This window comes from Cajanus cajan, chromosome 3, assembly GCF_000230855.2.
Source record: "Cajanus cajan strain Asha chromosome 3, NIPB_CcT2T_4, whole genome shotgun sequence".
Lineage (NCBI taxonomy): Eukaryota > Viridiplantae > Streptophyta > Magnoliopsida > Fabales > Fabaceae > Cajanus > Cajanus cajan.
In genome coordinates, this window is record NC_138519.1 from 5,079,827 (window position 1) to 5,097,866 (window position 18,040).

The window sequence follows — 18,040 nt, forward strand, 5'->3', positions numbered from 1 at the left end:
GCATGGATGTTATTGGACCCATCGAGCCAAAGGCATCCAATGGACATAGGTTCATCCTTGTAGTCATTGACTATTTCACCAAATGGGTAGAAGCGGCATCGTATGCTCATGTGACCCGAAAGGTGGTAACATCCTTCATCAGAAAAAACATTATATGCAGATACGGTATTCCTGATAAGATCATCACTGATAATGGATCCAATCTAAATAACAAGATGGTGGAAGAACTGTGCCAAGAGTTTAAAATTCAACATCACAACTCTTCCCCATATCGACCCAAAATGAATGGGGCAGTCGAGGCAGCCAACAAAAATATCAAGAAGATAGTGCAAAAGATGGTTGTCTCATTCAAAGACTGGCATGAGATGTTACCCTTCGCTCTCCATGGATACAGGACTTCAGTACGTACATCCACAGGAGCTACTCCATTCTCCCTTGTTTATGGAATGGAGGCAGTTCTGCCTGTTGAAGTCGAGATACCTTCTCTGAGAGTAATCATGGAAGCAAAACTTTCCGAGGCAGAATGGGTTCAAAGCCGATACGACCAATTGAACCTTATCGAAGAAAAGCGACTGAATGCCATATGCCATGGTCAAGCCTATCAAAGGAAGATCAAAAAGGCTTTTGACAAAAAGGTCCACCCTCGAGTCTACCATGAGGGAGAGTTGGTAATGAAGAAATTGCTACCAGCTCAAAAGGACAAAATCGGAAAGTGGGCCCCAAATTACGAAGGACCATACGTGGTGAAGCGAGCCTTCTCCGGAGGAGCATTGATTCTCACAGACATGGACGGAGAAGAACTTCGATACCCAGTCAACGCTGACGTGGTAAAGAAGTATTATGCTTGAAGACGTTGCTTGCATCAGCCCGCTAGGATGAAAATTATCCCCGCTAGGACATGTCCTAGGCAAAAATTAGGGGCAAAAGAATAAGATGCAAAAAGTAAAGCAAGCAACGATCACTTGAATCGAAAACCGAAAAGGCGTTTCAAGTGATAATCTTCTGGAAGCAAGCGTCTTGCAACATCTACACTCCTGGCTCAGGCATCTCACCCGAAGCAACTAGGGAACGGGAAGGGCAGCAATCACAGATGTAATTGTTTAAGCCAAAAATGTACAGCCTACCCTGGCCAGCCATTCTTCAGAAAATCCCTTTGTAAATCTTTCTGTATAAACATTTGAATATCAATAAAATATCCATTTGTTTCTTTTCTCTCTTGACCTTGTGATTATGCCTTTAAATTGATGTTTCTAAAAATTGTACGAAACTCTTAATAATCGGTCAATAAAAGAAAACTGGAGGGGTTCCTATAAAATCTTTAAACTCCTGCATTCAAAGGCTCACGAAAATATTCCCTCGCGTCAATGACAGAAGTTCCTCTAAATAGAAAAAGAGGATAGGGAGAGCCATTCATCTTTCTAGAAAAAAAAATAATATAATAAACAAATGATAAAGCTTGCATTTCGTGCATCACACACATTAGTTGCACATTCAAAGACCTTATCATGAAGCAATCGCATAAAATAGAAAAATAGAAAATTGCTTGTGTATGACAGCAGTCAGCAAAAGCCAAATCAGAAGAAAAGGCAAAATACAGAAAAAGCCGAAAATGAAAAAGGCAAGGATATAGAAAATCCAACAAACAGATTGCACAGAATAACTGAGCCTGGAGAGGCTTGCCGAAACAATACTCATCAGTTTGTACAGAATAACTGAGCCTGGAGAGGCTTGCCGAAACAATACTCCCCAGTAAACAGAATAATTGAGCCTGGAGAGGCTCGCAGAAATAATACTCCCCAGAGGGAACCTCAACTCATGCTCTTGGATTCAAAATCCCCAGCAAGAGCTATCAAGCAAGATCGTCAAAATCTCCGATGGAAGTATGATCATCCAAGCAGTATATTCAAGTCAAAGGACTTTAAAACTTCTTCAGTGGAAGATAACTCTCCGACTCAAGCGTTGAGTGAGACTAAGCCTGCAGAGGCTTCCTAAATAATACTCTGGGATACACAAGGTCCCCAAATCCCCAATCGCCTACTCAAGAGGCATCCCTACAAAAGGAGAAAAAATAAAAAAAAAATCTCAATAAATATTCCCCAAGCGGAATGCGGCATCCAGCCAAGCACCGAACATCAAGATTATCTGCCTAACAGAAGAGGCCAGTCAAGAAATGAATGACAGAATTCCCTAGTGGATAACAGCCTACACAGAGGCTACAAAATCAGAAAATTGAAAAGAGTCACCCGAATAAGGACAACCGGGATACTCCACCAACGTCAAAGGACGTCAGCGAAACATAAGGCATCGCTCAACTCAAAGAGAGAGCATCTGTGTCCACACCCCAAGGATTCAGAAATTCCCCATGGGTACCAACAATGCAATGCAAGTTGGGGCACAGGAACCTATGAATGACTGCACATCCCCTAGACGGATCCCTGCGTTATCCAGCCCTCAGCGGCACAAAATTAGAAAAAACTGTCGAAGCAGCATAGTGGACTGTGGAGACAAAAATCATCTCAAATCCCTGGAGAGGGTAAACTCGCATTGCCGAAGTGATCAGAAGACACGGACGCAATCCCTGGAGAGGGTAAACTCGCATTGCCGAAGTGATCAGAAGACACGGAAGCAGTCCCTGGAGAGGGCAAACTCAGTTGCCGATGTTAAGACGCAGTCCCTGGAGAGGGTAAACTCACCTGCCGATGTTAAGACGCAAACCCTGGAGAGGGCAAAATCAACTGCCAAATGTTAAGCGGCAGAGCCTGGAGAGGCGGTACTCAATCATCAGGGTGTTGTTAATGCATGCCCCAATTTCTTCAATTATTATGAGTTGCATGTTGTTATAACTATAAGATTCAAAGTTGCATGCATATTTTTTAGTTTGAGTTGAGAGGAATTGAAATTGTTCTTAAGATTGTTGGTTTTTCTCAAAGTCGTGCATGTTTTTTGGGTTTAGGTAGCTTAGAGCACCCATGGGGTCCCTCCAAGTGAGCCTGAGTGGTTGTTTAGAGATGCTCTCTAACTTGGGTCGCTTTGAGCGAATTTTAGTCGCTTTGGATGAGTTTTCAAGCACTAACCTCGCTTAAGAGAAAGATTGACTTGTTTAAGTAAGTAGATGGTTGAATTTGCTTTTAAAATCTTCATAAAAGTTGTAACCCTAAATATTAGCTTTCTAATCGCTTTAAAATCATCTAAAAAGGAGATCTAAAACTCCAGTTATGACATTTTTAATGAGTAAAGGTCAAATTGTTATGATTTTTTTGATTTTCAGTATAGTAGATGACAAAATTAGGACTTGAAGTATTCATAAGAGTTGTAATTAACCTTTTTATCTTTCATATGTGATAAAGATGAGTTTGATTGCATTAGTGAAACTCTAATTGTGTTGTGTTATATGAAAGTTGTCATTATGTGATAGTTAATTTTGATAAGTTGTATGTTGATACATGTTATGTGATGTTTTAAAGTTAACTTATAGTTGAATGAGCATATATGAACTGTATGATGGATGATGTATGATGATAATTATGTTGTTAAGGCAAAATATGGTTTTATGGATATGTTGAATATGCTAAATAATGCGTTTATTATTGTTGTTAAGTTTAAAGTTGGAATACATGTCAATAGATGATTAAGTTGTAAAGATGTAAGTTAATGTGATGTTATGTTGTTGAGTGGTTAAAATGTAAGTTGAATGATGTTTAAACTGTAACGATGTACGATGATAAGTTGTTAAGTTGTTTAATTGTTTAGTTATTAAGCATGTGATTGTGATACTTTTTTATGTTCAAATACAAAGGAACTAGAGGAGGGTAAAAGATGTTTTCAAAATTTAATATCCCATTGTGTGTATATATGTTGTGTTGAATCCTTCTATAAGTAAGTTGGCTTTTGAATGAATAAGTTGTTTTTAGTTATCTCCTCAAGGTTTTATATGGTATCCGTATGTGGGTAAAGTCGAGACATGCATGTATAAAGTGATCATAATATAAAGGTAAGGCCAATCTATACTAATTAAAAGTGACCAATCGAATAAAGTATGAAGTCGTGGCTTAGTCTCTAATTGAATATTTGAGGGTTGTGGTATTTGGAGGATAATTGATAAACTAATCTCATAGGTGTAGACCCTAAAATTGTCCGGGTCGGAAATAAAACTCGAAGACCCTCAAAGATCGAAGGAAAGTCAGCCAGAAGGACTCCTAGAAGACCATAGGATGGCTATCTGTAGGTTTAGAGGTCTTAGAGTAGCTTAAAATAAGGAAGTGGAGGGAATGAAGCCCAATACAGCCGTACTAAACTTAATACGGCCGTATTGAAGCTTCAATACGGCCGCAGTGAACTCAATACGGCGTATTGAAGTTTCTGAAACTTCAATACGGCCGTACTGAAATCAATACGGCCGTATTGAAGCTTCAATACAGCCGCAGTGAACTCAATACGGGCGTATTGAAATTTCTGAATTTGAATACGGCCGTATTGAACTCAATACGGCCGTATTGAAGTTCAAAAATTTCAATACGGCCGTATTGATTCCATAGCCCGTATTGCGCCTGTTCCCTATAAATATGGCGTCATTTTGACGTCATTGGGGACTTTTACACACAGTTTTAACCCTCTTCTTGAGTATTCTGGGTTTTTTTGAGCAGTGCTCTGCCTAGAAATCACTCGGAGAGTTGATCCGACAAAGTTTTTGAGTTCTGAGCATTTTGCTTGAGTCTCGAACTAAGTCGAAGGGAAATCCATCGGATTTCCAAGTCAAAAATTATTTTTTAGGAAGGAGTGAGCGGGCTTGTAGAGCGAGGGAACGCCAAAAAGCTTCCCAGTTTTACTTGATATATAAAAAGCACTCTTCAAGAGGTTTCTTTTCTAAAAATCCCTTCTTTTACTGCTTTCTGTGTGCATATTAAACTGTCATCATGTAGATAGTTAATTTATAATTGCTTAGAATAAATAGGGGTAATTTAGTAATTTTGCACTATTATTTTTAGAAATAATCTGTCATAGGGAACCCGAAAGGGGCGTTGTGGGGTGCTAACACCTTCCCCACACGTAACCGACTCCCTTACCCGACTCTGGTTGTAATGGCCGAAGTCGATTTTTGAATCGATTGCCTTAAACTTCTTTTTCCAATGTTTTGAGTAAAACATTGGTGGCGACTCCATGAACCCTTTTACTACGAAAACCACTAATCCATGGAGGGTCTCGCTTGGGATTAACATGGATTGGTGAGACATTTAATAAATAAATTGGATAAGATCGACAAGGTCTCAGTTTGAGAACAAGTCGTTCTAATAATCCAATACATTTTCAAAACTAAAATAAAAGCGAGCTCGACCGTCTTCGCGACCGCCGAGGCCCGTTTGGGCCGGTGGCGACAATAGGAGACTTAGTGTTGCAAACTAATGTCGTGGTATGCTTATACCCAAACTATTCTACATTAACATAATACCATACTTCCTAATTTAAGTGCCACAACCTAAGAAATCAATATAATTTATACTAGTTGTTGTTTCTAATATTGTGCTAACTGTTGTTTTTTGTATCAGTTGTTGTTTTCTAGTACTATATCAACCATTGTGATTTGGTATGATCAAGTCACTTAAACTGCTAACTTCAGTTGTAGGAGATCTCTATGATTGATATGTTTGACGACGCATTAGTTGTATATCTACGTTGTTTTGTTTAATGTGTTGAATGAATTGAAGTTGTATGAGTGGTTGTATTGCTCTAGTTGTTTGTTATGTGTTGGTACTTATCATTATCCATGCTGCTTGTTACATAACTAATTATGGTCATATATGTATATACGTGTATGTAAATGTTGTTAAGTTGACGGTACAAACGTGTATAAGTTGTTATATGATGGATGATGTGAGCGTAATATTGTGTGAAAACGATGTATTGTTTAATAACTATGATGAAATTATCTAAATTGTACGAGTGCTTTAGTATTTTAAGTTGTATGGAAAGACGTGATATGATGTTCTTTTTAAGTTGTTTTTGTTGCATGTTGTTGTATGACGTTTCTTTTGTGTCACAAGCTTATCCTATGTTTTTTCTTGTGGTTTAATATTACTATAATCATACTTGGTATGAAAGCATAATAGGATTAATAGACTGGGTTTTATTGTTTGATGGTGAGCCATAATGGAGGTGACTTTCTTTTAGATGTTATTATCTTGAGGTAGTTAGGTTTTGTATTGACGTTTGATTCACAACTAGGTTTATCTTATATATAATAATTACTTCTTTTATATAAAGTATGTATACATGTTTAGGAACATTTGTTTTATTTTCTTACATATATGATTGCTTACATGAGATTTATCTATTTGTTGCATGATATCTTACAAATGTTTTATGTTTGTGTTTTTGTTTAATTATTACTGAACTATAATAAATATAATGATCAAATGGGTCGTTACAATTATATGTTATAAAAATTGTAGTATCCATGAATCATAGAAACACAAAATGTCTTGATTTCGTTAATATATATAATTTATTTTTATAAATTTCAACCATATATAGCAAACATACATGTGCAATCAACAATCAAATAAAATACTAATTATATTTTTATTTATTTTTATCGTAATCCACGCCAAAAACCGACTAAATCATCTTCTCTCCCAATAAAATAAAATAAATAAATAAAATTCAACACGATTAGATCATAGTATCATACCAGATCACATGCATAGCTGATCTAATAATTCTCCCAAAAGTTAGTTCACTTTATCTGTGCGTTAGATAAAATAATACAAAGTACAAATTTGTTACTTGTAAAATAATTTCACATACATCGTAAACCTCAAAGTATGGGTATAATGAAATAAAATAAAAATATTATATTAATGTATAGTATTCATTTTCGTATAATAAACACGCGCATGAAACTTTTATTAGATTTATTATTATTATTATTAAAAAGTATCTATTATCAAACACACAGTGAATAATTTTTTTCAAGAGTTTACTAGGTGGACATTCTTGCAAAAATAAGAATTTGATCACTTAATTTAGGGATTGCGTCAACTCAAGATGATAAACTTTTGTTAGTTAAACATTATCAGATAATTTAAATGATTTTACTTTAAATGTATATAATATTTGAAATATTTTAAAAATATATACTTTTAATTCACTGTTCTATAGTTTGTTTTCCAAACTACCTTGGTGACGACAAACAAACTACCATTCCACGAGTCCCATCAACAAAATTAAATTTTATTTTTTTTTAGTTCGTCCTGGAGTATCCGCCGACAACAGTGACTAATCTCCTCGCTACGTTGGAGGCACCTCAAAGGGTGGGATAGTTGACTCCAAGATTTAACGCGGCTGCTTAAGCGTGGATCAACCCCTACCGCTGAACCACACGCTTGGGGTTAAATTAAATTTTATTTAATATATAATATATAATATATGAATATTTTTGGTTCCCAAATTCTTAGACTACGTTTTAGATACGATCCATATGAAAACGAAGTCAAAGGAATGAATGGTAACGTGAACAGGGCAAGTGGCTGCAAAACCCTTTCTTTTTCTTAAATTAATAATTAATAATTCATACAATAATGCCACCATGTTACATGGAGACACATGCCAACGTGCCACGCGCCCACACACTCACACTCACTCACACTACAACACACACTAATAAAATATTATATTCTTATATTATATAAATTCTTATAAATCAAAATAATAATACAAAATGACCCTTTACTTACAATATAATTATAAATTGAATAATAAAAATGACAGCATTAGGAAACTTAAAAATATTTTACTTAACACTCTCATTTCACAATCTCTAATTAGTTACCATAAATATATTAATATTAGAGTACATTCATAATCATTTATTAGAAAATTGAAAATTAATAATTATAATAAAATCAAAATAGATATTACAAAAGTTAAATTAATTTTAATATTAATACTTTATTATTTATAAAACATTACGATCTTACACTTTTAAAAAAAGTTATAATACTCCAACACAATTCTTTCTATATAAATTAAAATATTTACTTAGCATAAAATATTTTTAGAAATTATTTTTCATCGAAAATATTTTTAAGATTTTTTTAAATAAGAGGATTTTAAGAATTGTTATCACTCTCATATATTTAATAATTTGAAATCTGGCAAAAAGAGAAATGAATGAAAATGAATATAGAAATATTGTTAGAACGCGGTATGACTATGGGTTTATTTTTATTAATTAGTTTGAAAATGTAATAGACGCATCGTAATCGTAACCATAACCATAATAAACAAAACAATGAATAAAATGATGCAGGTGCAGCAGAAGAAGCACTAGCACTAGCACCAGACCCACACATCCAAAGCATATACCATTGCATTTCTCTCTCTTTTTCTTTTTCTTCTTCTTCTTCTTCGCTACGTTTCGCTCTGCTTCCACTCTACAGTATTTGTACGCGTAGCTCTACCACCGCCCAATGGCGGACGCCGACCTCACCTCGCCGCTCCTCTCCTCCGACCACATCGTCGTCACCGTCCACTCCTCCGCCTCCGCCGCGCCCTCCGCCAATCCATTCCGCGCGCTCGGCTGCGACGACGAGTTGTCCGTGCCGCCGCCCGTGACCGTGGACCCCTTCCGCAACGACACGGCGGCGATAGAGGGAATCTACGAGTACGTGAAGACGGTGGTGTGTCTGCCGTTGGCGGTGCTGCGGCTGGTGCTGTTCGGGCTGTGTCTGGCGGTGGGGTACGTGGCGACGAAGGTGGCGCTGGAAGGCTGGAAGGACAAGGAGAATCCGATGCCGAAGTGGAGGTGTAGGGTTATGTGGATCACGCGCTTGTGCGCAAGATGCATTCTCTTCTCCTTTGGGTATTTCTTCTTCCTTCTCTCTCTGTTGAATCTTGCTTAATTTCTTTTCCTTTTTAATGACTTAGGTCTGTAATTGGTTGTTTTTCTTTTTTGAATACTAAAATTCATCTGAGATCTTAGTTAATTTTTTCTGCTGCTTGAATGCCGTTCTGTTTGGAGAGGGCTGGTTTGGAAGTTGGATTTTTTTTTTTTTTTGGAAATATTCTGCTGGTAATTTGGGGGAAATGATTGTTTGGCTACAATAGCCGATTTTTGTGTTTTGGAAATAATTTTTTTTCTTCTAGAATTGGAGCGTGTAGGAGAAAAACAATGGTCGAGACTTGAGAGTACATGCAGTGAGTTTGTTGATGTAGTATTATAGTACCCGCAATTATTGCTCCTCTCGCATGGTAACTTGTTATTATGTTGTGATGGGAATCACGTAATAAAGACTGGATGGCGTATGGATCATAACTGTGGTTGGTGAGGAAAATGACAAAGATTTGGGCTGTGAGGATTGAGGAAGTGAGAAGTGATTTTTTTTTTTTTCCATGTTAATAGGAACGGGGCTTGTAATTTTTCTCGTTATTTCAATTTGTGGATAACTGATTTATTTAGTTAGTTATTCAGGATTTTGGTTTTATTCTTGGGTTAGGTGGTGGCAGATGAGAGGGAAAAACAGGAGAAGTGCAAGTCAGAGAATGTTGGTTAGAATTGTCTTTTATTCAAGTAGTTACAGAATTTGTGTGTGCATCTCCGCTTGGTTTATGATAATTGCTTTGTTTTGGGAGAAAAAGAAATGAAATATTTTTTTTTTTATTTATAATTTTATGAATAAGAATCAGGGGTTTCCTTGTAATGTTATGTTTTATGGAAGGGAGCATATGGGGATAGAGTCTGTCATGTGTGTGTGTGTGTGTCATGTGTGTATAATTATCTACTGGTTTCATTATAGAGAGAGAACACTGGAAGTGGAAACCAAAGGTAAATTAGGAAAAGATTGAAAGAAACAAAACAGTGCATGACTACAAACTTCTGGTAGATTCCCTGTTTATGTTGTCTCAATTGAAAGGAGCATATGATTGTTAGGTTGTTTTTACTTGGAGGTTGATTTCAGTTTCATTTTATATATTCATGTCTATGCCTTAGCTTATTTTGGTTCTGAATCTAAACCATAAATATCTTAGTAGTGTTGTCTCCTTCTATTCATTGCAGCTATCAGTGGATAAAACGGAAAGGAAGACCTGCACCAAGGGAAGTTGCTCCAATAATTGTATCCAATCATGTATCTTATATTGAACCTATCTTCTATTTCTATGAATTATTTGCCACCATTGTGGCATCTGAGTCTCATGACTCCATACCTTATGTTGGCACCATTATTAGAGCGATGCAGGTAATTACATTTCATGGTTATATTTTATGTATGCCCAGTTATTAATGTGAGATGGCTTTCCATTCAGCCATTTTTCATTTCTTTTCACATTTTATGGTTTCAGGTCATATATGTTAACAGGTTCGTACAATCATCAAGGAGGCAGGCCATCAGAGAAATAAAGGTAAAACATTTCTTTTAGCTTGCCTATTGTTATTTTATTCTACATCTTAATATTGTCTTTTTTCTTTGATTATTGATATGTTTGTCAATTAATGCATAGTTACCCCTCTTTTTTCAATTAACTCTTTAATGCCTCTAGTTTTGAACCAAATCTCTACAAAATTTCGTAAATTATATTTGGTGATTTAGGAAGTATGCTAATGAGAGTAGCACAAGACATGCTAATAGTAGTTTTCTGTTCATGTGCAGTGAAGTGATACCTTTTTTTTTTAAAAAAAAATTTCTGTTGGCCTCCAGTAGCGGTTACATTAGTATAGAATGTGCAACATAAGTTTTTGAGATTGTAAATAAGTTAGGAAAAGTCTAGTAGTTGGCCATATACTCTGGAAGTTACATTAGCTTCAGATTGTGGAATTGAATAGCAAGATGCAAGAATTACTCGGAACTAACAGGGCTGAACAACAATATGTGGGGCATGAATTTGCTTCATATAATTTGCATGTTATCAATTTTATTAGCTATTTGATACAGAAATCTGCTTTCAAGGATCTGAATAACAGAGAAGGGCCTCTTGTGATAGATTTCCTCGAGTACTATTATTTCCCGAGGGAACCACAACTAATGGCAGGAACCTTATCTCCTTCCAACTTGGTGCATTTATCCCTGGATACCCAATCCAGCCTGTAATAGTACGCTATCCACATGTGCACTTTGACCAATCCTGGTAATTTATGAAGATCTTAGCATTTCATTGCTGTTGTTTGTAGGCATAATTTATCACTCTAATTGTTTTAAATGCAAATTTGTTAGGGGTAATGTTTCTTTGGGAAAGCTTATGTTCAGGATGTTTACTCAATTTCATAACTTTTTTGAGGTATACCCTCTTCTTATGGATTGAGATTTTCTTTATGGTGGTTAATCTACCACCTCTGGAAACCTATTATTTTTGAAATAATTTAGTACTTTTATCTTAAATTGAACAGGTAGAATATCTTCCAGTCATTTCACCCCTGGATGATAAGGAAACTGCTGTACATTTTCGGGAAAGGGTGAGTTTTCTAGTCTTTTTTTTTTTAGCTCTCATATGTTGTTAGAGGATTTTAATATTTATCGTCAATTTGCTAAACACAGGAAACAATTGTAATAGTTTGATCCATGAAAAAATCATCTATATATATATATATATTTTGCTGGGAATTGAGTTGAAGAAGATTCCTTTCATGTAATCAGAGAATCTTTTATCTCTATGGGTCAGTTTGGTGTTCCCTTAAAACGGGTGAAAAATTCACGGATGAACTTGATGTGAAAATTGTATAAAAATTTATTCTTGATTTTTCACCCTTAATTTCAAGGACGGTACTAATCTGATTTTAGCCTAATGTTGTGCAATAATAAAATATGCTAAGTACCAACATTTTGGACATGAAAGTTTGCATTCACATCATAGAAACAGATTGCACACTATGATAGGAACTGGTACCAAAATTAAGAGAGATTGAAGATATTGCAAGAACTTTTTTTTTTTTCCTCATCCTGTCCAAATATGGAAACAGTCCCCAAAAAATATACAGCATGATTCAAAGAATGCTGAGTAATTTGAGAGTCTCAGCCCTCTTTTTCATATCTCTGTTGTACAATCTTGATGCCTCAACACTTTTCCTGATTCTATTTATTCTACATGCAACTAATTAACCTCTGCCTCACATAACTAACGAACTTCTTGTTAGTCAGTTATTACAATTTACAACCCATTAAGGGTTGTGATGCTCTATGGGCTGCTCTGTGCTGTGCCTCGCATAAACCCTTCTAATAGGATGTCTATTCCTTTCAGTATACATCTCTAAGATCGATCTTACAAAGTGATGTCAAGATCAGGGATGTTGCCCGTAGGGTTCAAGCTAGGTGTATGAAATGGAGGATAGCTTTAGGAGTGACTAGTTTTGCAAGTGCCTATTAAAGTCAAAGGAAAATTCTTCTGGACAACTATTTAGTCTGGCATTGCTCTATCTTAGTGAATGTTTGTCAATGGTGTTGCTAACAACAGATAAAACTAAGATAAGCTGAGATGACACTAGTGAGATGGATGAATGGATGTACAAGAAAAGAAAAGATTAGGAATCAATTTATTTAACAGAAAGTTGAAGTAGCTTTTGAAGGGAATTTTCAAAACTTGTCTATTATGTGAACATTGCATGTCTTCTGTAGTTCTGCCCTTTCTTTTATCTCTTTTATCAGTTTGCCTTTTGTTTTGAAGAAATATACTGGACGGTTTGTTGAATTTAATCCTTCCTTGTGTCAGTCGTTAGAAACTATTCAATTAATATGTGGATAAATGCAGACTAGTCGTGCTATTGCAACTGCAATGAATGCTGTGCAGACAGGACATTCTTATGGGGACATAATGCTTCATATGAAAGCACAAGAGGCAAAACAGGTGTGTTTTTATTTATTTATTTATTATTATCGTTATTATTTTTAGTATTATAATAATAATAATTATTGTTTGCAGTTATATTATATCTTCATCCTAATTACTTGATTGCTTTTTTACATTTCAAAATGTTTGCTTTCAATTATATAAAATGGTAAAATTCAAACTCTCGAATCAAATATCAGGTTGGCTTGTGTGTGTGTGTGTATATATATATATTGTTTCCATTATAAATAACATTAAATGTGATGTTGAATATCCAGAGTTTTTCATATAGTCATATTTAAACAAATTATTTATTTTGATATTTCAGTAGCCAACTATTAATGCAACATTTGGTTATCTTGGGTTTCTGTATTATATTTCCTTATCTGTTATGTCACTACACTGAAAAATTGAAGTCATTCTTAGCATTCCGCTTTTATTGTTGCTGATATTTTAACTTATTGACTTTTTCAGGAGAACCCCTCAAGTTTTATGGTTGAAATGACCAAGGTGGAATCAGTGAGTACCTAAAACAAATGAACTTGAATTAATGTTCTATTTTGTAAAATATACCAGTCTCTTTTTTTTTTTTTTTTTTTTTTCCTGCCATCGTCAAGCCCCTGGTAAATTATCTATTTCTTCAGCTTGTTTTTAAGTAGGATTTTTAGGTTAAACCTTTCAATTTGTTTCTACTCTAGTATATGCAAATGCCACATTAACTCTGTGTATGTTATAAGTGGCCCAGAGTGGCTGCATAATGTTTGAACCTACTAATAGAAGGGAAATATGTAGCTAAAGGGAGCCAATATTTTGTATTGTGGTATATTAATGATGGTGGTAGTATGACACATCTTGTCTCTTTGACTGATCTGCCTATGTGTATTATAATCTGCCAAAGGATAAAAGAGATTTTTTGCTTCTTTTCAGTTATTTCATATCAGCAGCACGGAAGCTGTGGACTTTTTGGCTAAATTCTTGGCCATGCATCCTGATCCAAGGTACTATTATTACATTCTTGTACATCGTAACTAGAAAAATCTGTCTTGCTCAGGTACAGTGGGAAACAACATTAGTTAATTCATGTTTATATTTATATTGATGACAATCAATGTTGAGGTTTTACTTTAGTTGCTGTTAGACTGGATGAAACTTTTGTTTGTGGGAAATGATCGTTGGAATATTTATGGTTGCTAACTTCACATAATTTCTTGCAAGATCTCTCTTAAAAGTAATTCCTCACTGGAAGACGGCTGTAAGGCTTGAAATAAATGTTAACCCAATTACTTTCATTAAGTTTTCCAGCTGCACCAGTTTTTACATTTATTTATTTTCTATAGATATTCTTGTCTCCTTGGACTTGGAGCATGGACAACATGACTGAGGATATCAGCTTTAAAATTTGAAGCTACCATTTAGTTAACATGTCTCCTATATATGGTACATCAGTCTGACTGATGAGATTACCGCATGCATCTCAAATTCCTCTTTTTTACCTCAAATGCCTTATGGGTATGTGATGCTCTTTCGAGCTTGGGAGTCTTAGATGTTTGTGCATGTAATGTCCTTACTCTTAAATGTTTAAGTTTACCAATTTCTGTCAACCAAGGGCATCATACTTGCCTAAGAGTGTAAGATGATTAACAAATGTCCTACTAACTGGAGGAATCCTTGACCATAATGTACTCAGATTTATAGAAACAGCCTATTGCGAGCTAATCAATCCCCCTTCTGTTCAAGAGGATTGCTGGCAATTCTTTCATTGAAAAATCAATAAATCCTCGCATATTGGGGCCAAAGCATTGTAGTATGATAATGGTTTTGAATCCATGTTTTGTGGAAGTCTTTTTGTTTTTTGCTTTCTTTTATTGACATGTGGTTGCATTTTGGTGGACTTCACCACTTGTATGAAAGTTTGCTTGTTATCTCCACTGATAACTGCTACAATTTGTGGTTGTACTTATTATCTTGTGGGAATTGATGGATTTTGTATCTTGCTTACAGTGGTCGTGTTCAATATCATGACTTCTTGAGGGTTTTAAGACTTAAGGCTTGCCCGCAATCTGCAAAGGTTAGTTACTGAATAATTGGAGATTTCTTAAATAATGTGGGGATAAAAATACCTCAAGAGTTGATGTTCCAATCCTTGTATTTTTGTTAAATTCTCTAATTCCATGTGCATGACATAGTTTATGATAATATATTATCTGAGTGCTACAATATTATTTATTCACATGTAATCTTGAAACAATTTTTTTTGAATTCGGTTTTTCTTCCCTTTTCTGCTCCATTTTTTCAGATTAGCAAAATTTATTCTAACTTCATCTTTGCTACATCTGTCTTTCTGTTACCAAAGCCTGAACTCCCATGTGACTTGAGTTTTTTTTCCTGCCTTTTTAGTTTTTTGATTGTTTTGTTTATATTTTGTTCCAGATATTTGCGTTCATTGATGTGGAGAAAAGTGGGACAATTACATTCAGACAGGTGACTATTGACAATTATGTACCCCGTTTTTCTGCTATCTAGAAGATTAGAAGTAGCAAGTGTTACTATGATATCTGTGCTGTTTTTTTTTTGTGCAAAAACTAATAACTGCAACAAAAGGTTCAAAATGTGCTTGTTTATTACTGCACTTATGTCTTGTGCACTTGTTTGTAATTGTATGTTGCTTCCAGTTCTTGTATGGATCTGCCCATGTCATGACTCAACCAGGGTTCCATCAAGCCTGTGAAGAAGCCTTTGCTGGGTGTGGTGGTGCAGTAAAGGCCTTTATTGTTGAACAAGAGGTATTATAATCTTTCGTTCTCTTATTTGTCTTTACTTGTTGGATTATCCCTAACGTGTTCTTTTCAATTCCCTTTAAAATCAGTTTCGAGATTTCATTCAACCTTCTAGCCCCAGCTGGAATGAGGATGAGGTAATTTATATTTTGCAAAAACTTCTCTCCATTTTTCTGTCTTTAAAATTCTTAACACTCTTGTTGTAGTCTGACGGACTTAATCTGGTTTCTTGTAGGCCCATAATCTTTTCATGTTGTTTGATGACAATAACGATGGAAGAATTGACAAGGATGACTTTCTTTCATGCCTTAGAAGAAATCCTCTTCTCATAGCATTTTTTATACCCCAACCACAGCAAAAGGGATTGGATGTTAATGAAGTGATAGAGATAGTATGATGGGTGGATTTTACATTTGATAAAATACTCTTCCTTTTTAGGATGTTGTCTTTTGTGGACTACAAAGAAAAAAATTGGTAGGGATTCCTGGGGATTTCATACAGTATAGGATGCAGAGGCCTCTTTTTTTTTTTTGTTTTTGTTTTTTCTTATTCTTTTACCTTGCTCTGATTAATTACTCATTATTTGGTCAAGATCTGTGATAGGTCAGTTTTTCACAGCTAGATGTCAGTCACCTGGGTGTTGTGATCACACACTGATCCAACATTTGAGTTTTGTTTCAGGTACCATACTGACATTTAGGGTCTACGTGGTTCATGTAAAGATTCAACCGACATGTCATTTTGTAACAAACATTATAACTGTATTTTCAAAGATGTGATCATGAACAAAGTAATGTAACTGATCTTGGATGTTTGAGTCATGAAGGAATGATTTGCTGTTTATACTGTATCGTGGTTTCATATAGTAATTCTTTTGTTGGGAAATCTTAAAAAGTCTCGGATTGTGCTTGTTTTTTCTGGTAAACTCAAATCCATGCTACTAAACAAGGGGTTAAATTTTGTAAAGTTACACATTTAATAATAACATTTAATAATAACATTTTAAATTTTGGGTAATTTAGACGAATTTAAATATGTAATGTACATGGTAAAAATTGTGTTTTAAACAGTATAATGACATGTTTCTATTCTGTTAGATAAAATATTGTTCGAATGGAGGGTTATTATATGTGAACATAATGTGACTAAATTAGTTTTATTAAGCATGAAATTTTGTAGGCTACGTTTATATCATAAGAACATTTTAATTGTTGTAAAAAATTATGAAATGTGTTATTTTAACAAATTTAACACTTGCTGTCATTTTATCCCTTCTTTATGTGTGTTCGGTGCTCCTACATTTACACCCAATATTTATGCTAGAATAGAAAATTTGATAATTATACTCGTTAAATAGACATGATTTAGTTAAGGTTACACATTATACACTTAAGAGGTTTTATAGTGAATGATTGAGTTTTTTTAAGTATATTTTTAGTGCTATGATTTCTAACTATGTAAATGGAGAAAATTTTATTAAAAGTAAAATCTTTCTTTGATATTTTTTTCTAGATAAAAACCTTACTTTGATGAGACTTTGTTTGAAGAGGTAAAACTCTCTTTGATTATTAATAGGAGAATATCGTATATATATATATATATATATATATATATATATATATATATATATATATATATATATATATATATATATATATATATCACAAAGAGTCCCTTGAAGATTTTTGAGTTCACATAAGATTTTTAAGAATTTGTGATAAGTGTGCTCTTGAGGATTAAAAGGTCAGTTAGATGACATGTCTTTTTTTGGTTTATTATTAAAGAATATTTTTCGTTAAACATGAGAACAATCTCTTTTAAAAGTTAGATAAGTATCCGGTTAACATAATATATTAGTTATGTATTAAGACATAGACTGAAGTGGATCACTTATCCAAATAATTTACTGTATATCATATTTTCTAGACTCATTTTCTGTCTGGTAGATTAATCTATAAAATTTATCTTGCTACAATACACCCACTGAATGGTATCATTACCATTCAGTTTTTTCTCTTTGTTCACCACCACCATGCACTAATGTCCCCCTCCGTTCAACATGGGGATGATTTTTTGGCAGCTGCGTCACTTTTACCCCCCCTTTTCACTTTTTGATTTTTAGCTTATCACTTCTTCTCCCTCCGACGGTGGTGCATGCACAATGGTTGGCATGGTGAATCTTAGAAAGAACAAAAAAAAAATTGAGTGATAGATGCATTATAAAAGTGTCAACATACATTAATCTAGGAGGCAATAATTTTAGTGTACAATATAGCCCTTATGAAGGTGGTGTGCCGTAGAATCCGTCATGTATTAATATGAACAAAATCAAAATATTGGTTATGCATTCCAAATTTCAATTGTAACTTGACAAGTTTTTGTCAGAAACAGTATCTGGGCAAATGTTGATGGATGATGAGGCAAACATTTTATTAAGAAAAGGAAGGAAGACA

The 18,040-nt window shown here is 34.7% G+C and overlaps 1 protein-coding gene across 1 annotated transcript; it reads left to right on the forward strand.

The window, feature by feature from the left end:
- Nucleotides 1-8,276: 8,276 nt before the first annotated feature.
- On the forward strand, nucleotides 8,277-16,408 carry LOC109798651 (calcineurin B subunit-like protein). The gene is made up of 14 exons (XM_020359000.3): nucleotides 8,277-8,857; nucleotides 10,052-10,232; nucleotides 10,336-10,395; nucleotides 10,955-11,118; nucleotides 11,205-11,268; nucleotides 11,378-11,443; nucleotides 12,733-12,828; nucleotides 13,285-13,329; nucleotides 13,738-13,808; nucleotides 14,812-14,878; nucleotides 15,241-15,291; nucleotides 15,483-15,593; nucleotides 15,677-15,724; nucleotides 15,823-16,408. Exons 1-14 carry the CDS (start codon nucleotides 8,466-8,468, stop codon nucleotides 15,982-15,984), a joined length of 1,578 nt encoding a protein of 525 aa, XP_020214589.1. The 5' UTR covers nucleotides 8,277-8,465; the 3' UTR covers nucleotides 15,985-16,408.
- The last annotated feature ends 1,632 nt before the right edge of the window (nucleotides 16,409-18,040 follow it).